This window comes from Lethenteron reissneri, chromosome 26 (genome assembly GCF_015708825.2).
Source record: "Lethenteron reissneri isolate LAM-NWPU_2019-01 chromosome 26, ASM1570882v1, whole genome shotgun sequence".
NCBI classification, from domain to species: Eukaryota; Metazoa; Chordata; class Hyperoartia; order Petromyzontiformes; family Petromyzontidae; genus Lethenteron; species Lethenteron reissneri.
The window spans coordinates 11,619,764-11,633,588 of NC_083804.1; the positions used below are offsets into that span (position 1 = coordinate 11,619,764).

A 13,825-nucleotide genomic window follows, 5' to 3' on the forward strand; every position below is an offset into this window, starting at 1 on the left:
CAAACAGCGGCCAGAAGTTTTCTCTGGGTTGGGCGTGGCCGCCGCGAGCCCCTGCGTGTCTCTGCTTGTGCGCTCTCTCTCTCCACTGCTGGATGACGAGTTGGCACGATGCTGTCCTTGAAGATGCTCGGTCGCTCGTGTCGCTCGGTGGCGCTGGGTGTCGCTCGGTGGCGCTGGGTGTCGCTCGGTGGCGCTCGCGCTTTCTTGGTGGCAGCCCCCGGCTTCTCCACTGCTCGATTGATTGTTGAGTCGGCACGATGCTCGCCGTCGCTCTGGACGTCTTGTGTGTTCACACTGGTCGTTGGTCGGTGTGCCCTCAGGCACACGGCGCATTCGATGGCGCTGTCCTCTCCCTCACAGCCGTTTGACCAGGCTTCCTCCACTGCTTCGCGCTCTCTGCTTTGCTCGCTTGGTCGACGCTTGGCGATCTCCGCCCTTTTACAGGTTGATTGCTTGTCGTCACTCGTCACTCTCTCTGCTCCGTGCTTCCCTTGTTCGTGCAGCTGCCAGCTTCACTCGCACTTAACTTCGTTCTGCGAGAAGCGACACCTGCTATCGGCATCGGTGTTTCGTTTCCTCACGACGCTCCGCCAGCCGGAGCACAGCTGAAACCCAGCCCCGACCCAGGTTGAACTCAGACTTCTGCGACTCGAACGACCCCTCCTCGTTCCATCTCTCCTCGAGGCACGATTTGCCCCAGCTCTCTTGCGAGCCCTGTCGCAACGCTGCGTCGCAAGCCGAGTTGTGAGACTGAGCACGACTCGACAGACTGCTCTCAGACTGTCACTTTAACGATGTCTCGTCGTTCCATCTCTCCTCGAGGCAGGACGCGCCTCCGCTCTCTTGCGAGCCCCGTCGCAACACCGCGTCGCAAGCCGAGTTGCGAGACTCAGCACGACTCAACCCAGACTGCTCTCAGACTGTCTGTCCTAACTTAAAAACGTGACTCCCTTCTCTCTGCATTCCTTGCGAGCGGGCAACAAAAAAAACACAAACAGAGCGAGAAGAAGCAGACACCTTTGGAATGTCAGGCACCGATTCCCCCCTGTGACCTTTTTGCTCCCTCTTGCTTACCCTGGGTGGGTCATTCTGAGGTCAGACCCCGCTGGAAGACAAAGGTGGTCGAGGAGATGTTTGCAATACATTTATGTGGTCCTGTGTGTTACATTTATTCTTGAATTATATTTTATGAGTTCCTTGGGTCTTAGTATCGTGGTTATCATTCGTCTATGTTTAATGAATATTCGTAATGCTCCTCGTCACATTATTATTTTGGGGCTTCGCCCAGTTTAGTTCTCCAGAGATTGGTGTTTATTCCGAGTTATATTTTAATGTCCTGAGGTTAAATGTAACTATGTTTCCACTTAAGCTTTCTGGAATTCGTACTCTTTAGTTTTTTTGGAAGGTCGTGTAGGTAGGAAACATATAATAATAGTAAAAATATTATTGTTTGTTGGTTAATTATCTTTGCTGAGTTTCTACTTTTCGGTGAGGAAAACGTTAAGAAAACGCGAAGTTTCAACCGTTATTTACTCTGCACCTTATCTGTACATCTCCAGATGTCTTGGGAGGTTTAGTCCATACATCTTTTTGTCCGTCTGGATGTCTATGACCTCTTTGTGACCGAATTCCTATCATTTCAACCGCCCTCCATGTCTCATGGACTCCCGGTGTGCCCGTGAGGAGAAGTGAGCCGTCCTCATTATTAAAAAATATATATATATAGATATAATAAAAACAAAACAAAAAATTCTTTATTATTCTTAATATTAATAACGGAAAACAGGGCATAGATACAACAGGCCCTCACTCAGCAGTGGGTTGACAAAACTGACTGTATATTTACAATGTTTCACCCCAAAACACGTGTTCAATCCTTTGTCCACCCACTACTATTTCCCGTGTTAATCACGCAGATTATTTCATCATATTTCACCATGTTGGTCAGTATGAGGTGATTGTGGGGGGAGCCTGGAAGCAGCTATGATCGGGATTTGACTCAGGTCACTGAATTCATCACAGTGCCACCGCTATTCCCATTGTAAATTGTGATCCATTAAATTAACCTTGTACATTGCAAAAAAAAAAATCACATTTATAATTCTGTCACAGACATTCTTTACGTGGAATTGTATTTGGAACATTTGGAAATTGTAATTTCCGGTAACTGATAAAAATACACTATCGTCAGTAATGATGATTTATAAGAGACTAGTACCACCCCCGCATTTACACATGATATTTAAAAAAACGATTTAAACTATTTTTTATTCTACCAGGTAAGGCCCACTGAACTATATTGCTATTTTTCAGAAGTGCCCTGGCCACAAATAACACTGTGTAACAAAAATGTTTTGTTTGTTCCTGGGTAGAAAGTGTTATTTCCTAATTGCGTATGCCCCAAAAGTACAGACAATGGCTATTATTCCCCACAAACTTAGCTTTTTTGACCAGGACAGTGATATTTTGAAATTTACCTATTTTCAATGTGGCGAATTTGTCTTTTCGTTCAGATAAAGTCAGAAAAAAATACATATTAATAAAAATTAACATGTATTTATACTAACGTAATACAAAAATGCCTACAAAAGATTTTGACACCAAGGGGCACTACCACAGGCGGGACTGGCCACAGCGGACCGAGTTCTCTGTGGGGAGGAACAACGTCAAGTGGGAGCCACTGGTGGACCCCCGGAAGGTGCTGATGCCACCACTGCACATCAAATTGGGCCTTATGAAACAATTTGTCAGAGCTGTAGATAAGGAGTCGGCAGCCTTCAAGTACCTTCAAGACTTAAATCTTGACTTAAAGCTTTCGGGACTGCAGGAATTCATACTCTTTGGGTCTTTCGGTAAAGACCCAAAGAGTACCTTCAAGACTTCTTCCCTAAGCTGTCTGAGGCAAAGGCCAAAGCTGGTGTCTTCGTCAGACCACAGATAAATAAGATCCTGGAGTGCAATGAATTCCCCTAGAAGCTTACTCGTAAGGAGAAAGTGGCTTGAAACAGCTTTGTCAGCAGTGGTTCGTGGCTTCCTGGATAATAACAAGGTCGAAAACTATATGTGGAGCTGGTTGAGATTCTGGTGAAGAACTACGGTACAATGGGCTGTAGGATGTCCCTCAAATTCCATATCCTCGATGCTCATCTTGATAAATTCAAGGAGAACATGGGAGCATACTCGGAGAAGCAAGGCGAGCACTTCCACCAGGATATGCTGGACTTTGAACGCCGCTACCAATGACAGTATAACGAGAACAAGATGGGAGACTACATTTGGAGGCTGATGCGTGAAAGTGATTTACAGTATAATCGTAAATCTCGAAAAACTACTAACTTCCAAATCTTTTGTAGTCGTTGATAAATTCAAGGAGAACATGGGAGCATACTCGGAGGAGCAAGGCGAGCGCTTCCACCAGGATATGCTGGACTTTGAACGCCGCTACCAAGGACAGTATAACGAGAACATGATGGGAGACTACATTTGGAGGCTGATGCGTGAAAGTGATTTACAGTATAATCGTAAATCTCGAAAAACTACTAACTTCCAAATCTTTTGTAGTCGTTTTTGTATTACTTTAGTATAAATACATGTTCATTTTGATTCATATGTTGTTGTTTTCTGACTTTATGTGAACGAAAAGACACAAATTCGCCCGTTTTCTCATTGAAAATAGGTAAATTTCAAAATATCACTGTCCTGGTTACAAAAGCAACATTATGCGGGGAATAATAGCCATTTTCTATACTTTTAAAGCATAAGCAATTACGAAATAACACTTACTACCCAGGAAGAAAGATTGTGTTACATAGTGTAAAAGCTCAACGAAGTGGCTTATGTGGAAATGTATATCAGCCAAATATTCTAAATGCATGTTGATTCTAAATGTGGAGGGAAAAACCAGAGGATCCATAGAAAACCCCACGCGACCACGGGGAGAACATGCAGACTCCAAATACACAGGTGTCAGGATCGGAATTGAACCCACGCCTTCCTCCATACTAGACGATGAAGATAACATGTCGCATATAACTTCAGTGACATGACCATCTCGGAATGCATCTGCAACAGCATTACATGAGCACGTACTGGACTCTACTACGAGAAATTATTGTGAAGGTGATCCAACTGAGAGCACCGAAATGTTCATGGTTGCTTGAACACTCCTGCAAACGTTGGTTCACAAGGGCTTATGAATGTAGATGGAAAATGTTGCATGGTGGTAGCATCTTCCTTTGCCAAAGGCACTCGCTGGCCTACTTGTAAGCAGCAATTAATAATTGCAAAAAAACGTTCAAAATTCTGATAACTGACAATATTCCAGGAATATCTTCAGCGATAACATTATTTATTTTGCTTTAGTCATGTTTTCTTTCTGTGTGGGAGATATGATAGATGGATGGGCACTTGTGAATTATATAAAACAAAAATCTTATTAATAGGGCATCACTTGATATACGGAGCAGATACATGCCTGAATAGTTGTCCGTAAAGCCAAATTCCGTATATCGAACTCTATTTCCCCATCGACTTTCATTAGATATTTGGAGATGCGTTCCTCTGAACAAAAATGAGTCCCACGACGTAATAATATCACACTGAGAGGAATAAAGCAAACCTTTATGAAACATATTTATTGGAAAATCTATAACGTCTTAAAAAAATTACAATACTCTAAATAAGTCGTAAAATATACGGAGCAGATACATTCCTGAATAGTTGTCCGTAAAGCCAAATTCCGTATATCGAACTATTTCCCCATCGACTTTAATTAGATATTGGAGATGCGTTCATCTGAACAAAAATGAGTCCCACGACGTAATAATATCACACTGAGAGGAATAAAGCAAACCTTTATGAAACACATATTTACTGGAAAATCTATAACGTCTTAAAAAAATTACAATACTCAAAATAAGTCGTAAAATAAAATATATATATAGACAACATATCTACTACATTGGTTGACCATCTATTGTCCACTTCTGCTATCACTTACACTTAATGGTTCCTTTTCAGACATCGTGACTTACTTTTACTGAAGAACGTTGAAAATGGCGAAATCCTGAAAAGTGCAGCACCGGGCGTGATCAATAATTTACGTTGTCGTTTAAATTCCGCATCTCCAGTTGCCGTGTAAAGAGGGATGACCGACCTTTCCAGAGCTCTCTCAAATGGAAGGCCCTTCTGCCAGCAGTGTGGCATGAGCAAGCACCTGCAGGGCTGCGCCCCAACGAGGCTTAATGTACCAGGCGCTGACTGAGGCCGCTTAAGAACCTTAGTTACAACGGAGGGCGTAGCGACGAAAGGGTCTCGCTGCATACGTACTCAGGGACACGCGTGAGCGCGTTAAGCGAGGTAGGGGGGTGGACGCTGTGGTTCGTGGGATCGGGAACGAGGCGGTTGGGCTGGATGAGGACACTCGATGGGATGTCTGCTTGATGTCACGCGGTTTGTAACGTTAGGCGATGTGTAACATTTAATATGAGAAGCACCGTGTTAAGCATAATCCATCAACAATCCACCGTTGGACAAGTTTCTCAAGTTCTTTAGTTCTTTCGGTAAAGTCACGTAGATAAAGAAATAATAATAAAAATAAAGTGAATAAAAAGAAAAATGATAAAACAAATATTACATTAAATTAAAGTCTATAATGTAGACTGTAGCCTTAGTATTAAGTTCACCAAGCCTAAAAACCAGGCTACAGTCTACATTATAGACTGCCAGTACACTCACTCTGATTAAGAACCAGGCTACAGTCTACATGAATGGTTTATTATTATTTTTCGATCTACGTGACTTTACCGAAAGAACCAAAGAATATGAATTCCTGCAGTCACGAACGTTTTAAGTCAAAAGTTTATCAAGCTTTAGCGAGCTCTCACCTTTCTGCGCTGTAACAATTCACCTCACTCCTTGCAAGCGATCCAATGTTACCACTCCATCTCCATGGGGTGGGGGGGAGATAATATGCGCTGAATTCCCTTGCCTGCAATTCCGTCATGAGTCTCGACCACCCGTTCGAGCGACACGTGTTCATCCCAGGCCCATCCACTTTGCTTACAATCGTGATTTATTTTTATTTGTGATTTATTAAAATTTTATTTTATTTCTACATATGTGACTTTACCGAAAGAATCAATGACTATAGTCATTTCTGCAGTCACGAAAGCTTCAACTCTAGATTAGTCAATATGATGTATCGAACTTTGTGTATGTTCTCCAATCCATGCTCCTCTGTTTCGGTGTTAATAAGACACTATTTTTGTTATTTTACCGTTGAGTAAATCGTTTTATACATCCCCGTTTACGGGATTTTTTTTTAGTGGTGGGGGGGGGGGGGATTACCTATTTGCCAATCCCCCGTCCACCCTCTCCTCCCCCTCGTGGTTCCACCAGAGTCCACTTAATACATGACTGACCCTGACAAAATTGCTTTTTTTTCTTTAACTAAAACTATATATGCACAGGTCGTGGTGCCACTCCGCAATGCAATACTGCACCACGTGCAAATAAACACCACAACTGTGCACGCCTGATTTATTTTCTGCCGAAATATTGAAAACACATCAGCTATTAAAACAACAGTGTCGGCTACTATTACGCCGATTGTATAGATACTGGACAGCGGACAGCAAGACGCGCTGTGACAAGATGAACTTAATCTGCAACAGATTGAATGATACATTTTGTTAATATAGAAAGGAAGCCAATCACCGTCAACAAGGCATAGCCTAATTAGGGCGCTTTGAATGAAGCATGGATCAAGCTTCGTCTCGTTAAAAATCGGTCGATTCTCGTTTCATCGAGCATTGGAACGTTAAAAATCCGTCGATTCCCCTTCCAGTATGCCTTGTATGGGCAAAGCTACGCCCAATTACTCCGTTTATGGGCCTAAAGCATTAACATAATGTATCGATCATTTTGTCGCGGAATCATTTTGATCCTGTTGCAGCGCAATGAGCAGGCTTCACCGATGCGCCTGGAGTAGCGAAATGCTGCGTCTCTTCGGCTGGTCGTGTGGGAGGAGGAGGACCCCTTGCGATCATTTCTATTTTTTTGTGAGCAATGGAAAAGTTAAAAACATCGCATTCTACCATATATATGTGATGGGTTCTCAGTGAGTATTTTAAATTTCCGAATTTAATTTTAAGACTGTATTTCACTTAAAAAACATTACACAATCCGTCGTATATTGTAAGATGCATGCGTGTAGCTAAATAATTTTTTGGTAATATAATTGATGGGATTCTCATGAATTAAGGGCAGTTGATCACTGTAATTCGTTGCAATGCGATTTTTAGGAGAACGTTCACATAAGTCATTGAGATTGATTGTTGTTGTTGTTGGGCTCACGGGAACACCCCAAGATGTGACGCTTGGAGGGATGTGAAATGTAAAGGGGGTGGGAAAAGCGAGAGACACTTCCCACCCATTACCAAACGCATCAACGCGACGTCACAGCGCATTATCATTTCCTTCGCAATTTATGCGCTTCCAGACGGTAGCAGGAGACACTGCCACCACGAGTGACCAAGCGCGTGACACCTGCAAAGTCTTGGCCGTGGCAGTTGTGGTTGGTGGTGGTTGGTGGTGGTCATCGTCCTTTTGTTTTTCCCACGAATGGTTTCATCTGAAAGTGCTGCGCGCCTCCGAAACCTGTAGCCTCTACCGCCATCACTCAACCCCGGCGCTTAACTGCAGCGGCCGTTCATTTAAAAGTTAGGAGGGGGTGCTCTCGGTAGAACTTGGTGGTTAGCGGCGGGTTTTCTGTCACATATCCTGCAGGCTGTACAAGTCCACGTTACATACACAGCGTAGTGCTGCTGCGCGTGCTCTGTACATATCCACATTTTAAATGCCACGTGTATGTTTAAACTCTAGGTCTCACAACGTGTGCGTTATTATCACGACGGAGCATTAGTTTGGGGGCGGGGAGGGGGGGGTGTTTGGTTGTATCTTCAGGAAATCAGGCTAAAAAAAACACATTTCGGCTCTAACATGGATAGTTTTAACCCGAAATTAGACTTGGAAAATGATACCACCAACCAGAGCTTGCTGGCTTGCTCCTGGGACTGGCCGCCGGTCACACACAACGGCAGCAGCGGCAGTCCCGTGCCTGCCGCGCCGGTGTGGAATTGCCACAACGCCAACAACGACGACGACGGACCGGAGATCGACAACCCGGCAACCCCGTCCACCATCGCCATCGTCATTCCCATCCTCTACTCGCTCGTGTGCGTGGTCGGCCTCGTGGGCAACGTTCTCGTCATGTATGTCATCGTAAGGTGGGTGCTGATACTCAGAACTGTCACTCACCGTCGCATTCCCTCTCTGGCACACACACACACTGGCACACACACACAATGGCACACACACACACAATGGCGCACACACACTGACACACAATGGCACACACACACTGGCACACACACACACAATGGCACACACACACACTGGCACACACACACACTGGCACACACACACACACACACTGGCACACAAAGATAAAGACAAAGATCCCCCGTATAGCCTGAACAGACTGTAGGGGCAAGTGCTGTTAGCGAGCACCTATGAAGGCCGGAACGGTACACGAGGGGGTGGGTGGCCAGCACCACACCCGACCGCCTTTGTCTCCCTAGTGGCGATGTTTACACACCGCACCAGGTACTCATTTAAGGCTGAGTCGACCTAGGGGAGGCCCAGGACCGGTTCAGATAATCGTCACTGGTGTTAGCCGTGAGCGGGAATCGAACCCGGGTCGCCAGGTTCATAGCGCAGCGCGCTAACCGCTACACTACCGCTCCCCACTGGCACACACACACAATGGCACACACATACACTGGCACACACACAATGGCACACACACACACTGACACACACACACACACTGGCACGCACACACTGACACACACACACACTGACACACACACACACTGACACACACACAATGGCACACGCGCACACGTTAGCAATCTCGCGCTCGCCCACGCGGAGTTTGTAACACGCAGCGGGTTCCCAAGAAGCGATCAAATTGCACAAAAGGGCGCTCGCTCCAAGCGCGCGTGTGCACACAATGCGCGTCTTTTACATTGCTGGGATGTCAATGTGTGTGCCTACATTCACGTGAACCGAACCTATGGGCTATCGTTTCAGATGATGAGTGTTTGTTGTTATTGTTGTTGTTATTGTTGTTGTTATTGTTGTTGTTATTGTTGTTGTTATTGTTGTTGTTATTGTTGTTGTTATTGTTGTTGTTATTGTTGTTGTTGTTATTGTTGTTGTTATTGTTGTTGTTATTGTTGTTGTTATTGTTGTTGTTTCCAATGTGAACTTGTGCATAGTGTTAACTTGTGTATAGTGGTTATGTAAATGCATGTGGACACCCCCCCCCCCCCCCACCGAACATCAACTCGGACTAACCAAACGTGAAGTATAATACTAATTAAAAAAAAAAACCTTTACCGACTCGGCGTGGTTGAGTCCTTTATACAGCAGTGGCTTTACACAAAAGGCTGTATAAATTATCATAACACATGTTCGGAGTGAAGGAATGCAACACGCTGGTGTATACGCTGGTGTATGCATGTGCGGCTTGCGTGTGCACATTTTGACCGCACCGTGATACAAACGCACTGCCCATCTGCACCGCGGGTGCTGTACCGTTCGTGTAATCTCACCACCCAACGCGATTTCATCTTCTCTCCCCGATGATGGCTATTGTGATGGTTGTGGTGGTGATGATGTTACGTGACGATACACAACAGAAGACGAGCAGCATCGGACACACGATCGCATTTATGAAACCATAAAAGACACATCCGCTGCTCTTATTGCCGGCGTTTGTGTCGACGGCCCATTGGACATACTCGCGCACGTTTGTGAAGCTAATCCGTCACGACAATTTGTATCGCGAGGGTGCTCTGTTATCGCCATATCAATTCAATGGGAGCGTGGTAAAGGCACTTCTGAGTGCGTTCCCGTGTAGCATTGTCCATCATACATTTCACCAGCGCTGGGGCAAGTGCTGTCAGCGAGCGCCTATTAAGAGTCTGGTGTGGCGCACGAGGGAATATTATCTGCAGCAAAACATCCGGCCGCTTTTGTCTCCCCATTTGGGATTTAAGTTTTACTACGCATTGCACCAGGTACTCATTTAAGGCGGAGTCGCATTACGGGAGTCCAAGGGGCCGTTCCTAATATCGCTCCCCACCGATGTTATCCGTGGCCGGGAATAGAAATCAGGTGGCTAGGTTCGTAGCGCAGTTTGATAATTATAACCACTCAACTGTTACAAAGATCTCGCGTATAGCCCACACAGGCTCTTGTGGCACTTCCAGAGATGCGTTTCCTCATTGAAGACCCTGGAGAGATTTAACATGCCTCTCCCGAAACCTTTTCATCCGAAACATTTTTCATCGATCTCAAGGAGTTGATGAACCCACCCGTATTGTGCCGTGTCCAGATCTTATCCACTCAACATTTCTGGCCGCTTTGCTCTGAAGAAGGGTCCATTGCCCAAAAGTCGCCTATTATATTTTTGTTTCCGTTTAAGGCAGTGTTTTTGACGAATGTGACGAGCTTTTGTTAAAAGCGTGAGATTGTGTATATACATATATTTACGGGACCTTTTTGCCAGAATCAAAACGATGGGGGAAAAAAAAGAATAGGCTTTACCCTTTCCGGCAATAAAGCAGGTGTTAAGTTGTTCAAACACCAAATAAAAAGATATTGCAAGGGATCAAGTCTGCCGATCGGTTTCAAAGACAATGCATATATTATCAGATCATGTTTGTTTGCATTTTTTGCCACAAGTAAGTGTGGTTAATGCCGAATTGATGCCTTGCAATAGGTATCTATTTGGTGTTTGAACATCTTAACACCGGCTCCTTTGTTGCCAAAAGGTGAACAGCCTCTTCTCATTTTTCATCATGTATATCTAAATTTCGATTTAAAGCTTTCGTGACTGCAGGAATCCATCTTCTTAGTTCTTTCAGTAAAGTCACGTAGAAGGGAAATAATAAAATAATAAAAATAAAACAATAAAATACAATTCTCACGACGTTTCGGCCACAACGCAAGCAGCCGTCCTCAGGTGGAGAACAGGTCTGTCGAGAAGACTTCTGAGGACGGCTGCTTGCGATGTGGCCGAAACGTCGTGAGAATTGTATTTTATTATGTTTTTATTATTATTTTATTGTTTCCCTTCTACGTGACTTTACCGAAAGAACCAAGAACATGTATATCTACTCACGTCATGTGCCCGAGGTCATCGACCATCGACATCAGCCACGATAAATGCACTGCTGGATGAAGGCCTCTGCCGCCCACCCCAGCAACAACTTCCACGGTACCGCGAAGTAATAATCCACACAGCACCTGTACACTACCTGATTCCATCGCTCCATCTCCTAGGTGCACGACCTCGCAGACGCGTTCCTTTCCTGGGCTGCCACTCCAGTCATTCTTCACCGTCTACCATCAATCGTCCATTCCCTTCAAGCGACGTGTCCCCACCTAAGCCCACTTACGATTCTCATTAATCAAAAAAAATCGATCATCGGTTTGAATTATTTCATTGCCATCATTGACACGAAGGTACGTGCACCGAAAGCATGCGCGCGAGGTAGACGTTGTGTTACGTTCCAAAATATCGGGTGAGAAATTACACAAATCAACAAATGCGTGTCACAGTTGAATGGTCCGGCACCCCGGCACTACTGTAGCGCCACCCACTGGCGAAATCTTTTCTATAAATCTCTGAATACAATGTCAAAAAGGCCTCTCACGTTCGTCAATAATGGCCTTTAAATGATAAATGTCTATAATAATAGGCGACGTTTTAGGGCACGTACGCTATGGCCCATATCACATCAACTGGGCTACGGCCCAAGAAGGGCCGTAGCCCAGTTTAACACGTAGCAGGCTTTCGCGACCAATATGCATAATAAAGGTTTTTAGGTTAGATCGCGTAAGTATCAATGTGTCCTAACCCTCCACCACCCGACACAGCCAGTAAGGATTGTCACGTAAACAACGCGCCAATTAGTTTACTACTTCAGCCCACCGGTGTGTTGGAGAGTAAATCCACGACATTTACAACTTGAGTAGTACGACGTTTCGCTGGTAATTACATCCAGCATCATCGGGCGATTTGCCAGAATCGTGAAGCCATCCACCTGCTTCAGGTCTTAGATAGAGCAGGACGACGTCATCACTGCACCCACCAGGTGCAGAGATCAGAGGGGAGGGGGGTTATTGTAATTACATGATAGATTAGTAATCGGTGAATTAGTACGTGTTTCCTATGTAAGGCATTGTAGTGGTAAGATGTGTTAGCACAAAACGTTGCGGCTGATTATTACGTGTTCCTTTTAAAGGCAGTGTTATTGACGTACGTGTCGAGTTTCATCATTTGTTCTTGTGCATCACGACCAACGCGGCATCAAAATGGTCCGCGTGCGAGGTACACGAGACATATCACGCGTAACCATCATCATCCGTGGTCTCTTCGTTGCTAGACAAACGTGCGTAGTGATGCGACGATCGAACCATCATCCCTCGATCCCCGCGGAGGACCCATCCTCTCTCTCCTTCCGCCGACTGCCACCGCCGAAACAGATGTTGCAAAGAGTTGTAAAGACCTAGTCAATCCATTGATAGATCAAGTTCATAACGCAGTGCGCGAAACCATTGGAGCCACGGCTCCAATCATTGCAAATATAATGACTGTGAACCGCTTGGAATGTTTTTTCCTCCACGTCGCACCCAGCCAGGCATACTCGTGGGTAGAAATACCATCTCCACCCCCCCGGTCTCCATCATCGACCGTGAGGATTCCGTGAGCAGCAACAGGTTGAGCGTGGGTGGGTTGCCCCCCCCACCCCCCCCTGAATGAGCTCATGTGCCCGGTTGTGATTTGCTCCGGATCTATTTTCGACACTCAGCCCGCGGGGCAAGGCAAGCGGGAACGTCTCTGATTGACGACGGGCTCCGTGCCCCCAATATGCGCAGACAGGGGTGCCGGATGAAGTCCTCTCTGGTTGGGGAGACCGTAGGGAGGGGTGGAGATATTCACGGTGCAAAAATGATCATACGTTGTTTTGACTCGCACTCCCACTCCCACGTTGTAGTGTCGTGTACATCATGCGCCTGTGCTGTGTGCGGCGAGACCTCGCCGGCTATGGGGGAGTGAGAGGATTGATCTTCCGCTCGGGATAGATCAGATGCTCCTTGTAAATGGAGTCATCAGGAGTTCAATGTTCGTAAAACTACCGAGGGAAATCGACGAGAAGGAAAGAAGGTAATGACGCGTGGAATATCTCGCGGAGATAGAGCATTCTGCGCCACCTGGCGGTCCGCGCTGAATCTGCAGCTTTTTAATTATTTAACCAACCCACACCACGAAACAGCCGTCCCCTTTGCACCCACGTTGCCCATCAACGCCGACACGACACCGAACCATCACTTTCATCAGCCATGGTCTATCCACTGTTGAACAGAGGCTTTCCAAAGCCGTAATCCATCGGCATGTATGCATTTCGCATCCTACTTAGCCAACCGTGCTAATCGCAGCTGCGGGGGAAGGACAACAAACTAAATACAAAAAGCAGTTCTAAACAAATTAGTTTTTAATCTAAATTTAAACGTGTATAGCTCCCAGTGGCTTCCTAATATCGGAAGGAAGCGCGTTTCAGACGGCAGCAGAAGCGCATCTGACAGTGCGCTCATGTGATGTACCAAATCAAAGTAGCATTTGCACACGATCTGATTGATAAATCATCGCTCTATCTCCTTCGTCCACCGACTCTCTGGCGTGTTCCCC

The 13,825-nt window shown here is 45.6% G+C and overlaps 1 protein-coding gene across 3 annotated transcripts in view; it reads left to right on the top strand.

The window, feature by feature from the left end:
* Positions 1-13,825, top strand: part of LOC133347680 (delta-type opioid receptor-like) — a 46,911-nt gene that overhangs the window by 17,803 nt on the left and 15,283 nt on the right. Inside the window, exon 1 of one of the 3 annotated variants that reach the window (XM_061560167.1) lies at positions 7,552-8,288. The exons of 1 other annotated variant lie outside the window; for it this stretch is intronic. In XM_061560167.1, coding sequence (XP_061416151.1) covers positions 8,002-8,288 — 287 coding nt within the window. In that variant the 5' untranslated portion in view covers positions 7,552-8,001. Of the gene's footprint in view, positions 1-7,551; positions 8,289-11,298; positions 11,361-13,825 lie in introns of those variants that run through there. One more of the 3 variants, XM_061560168.1, reaches the window with a different exon arrangement.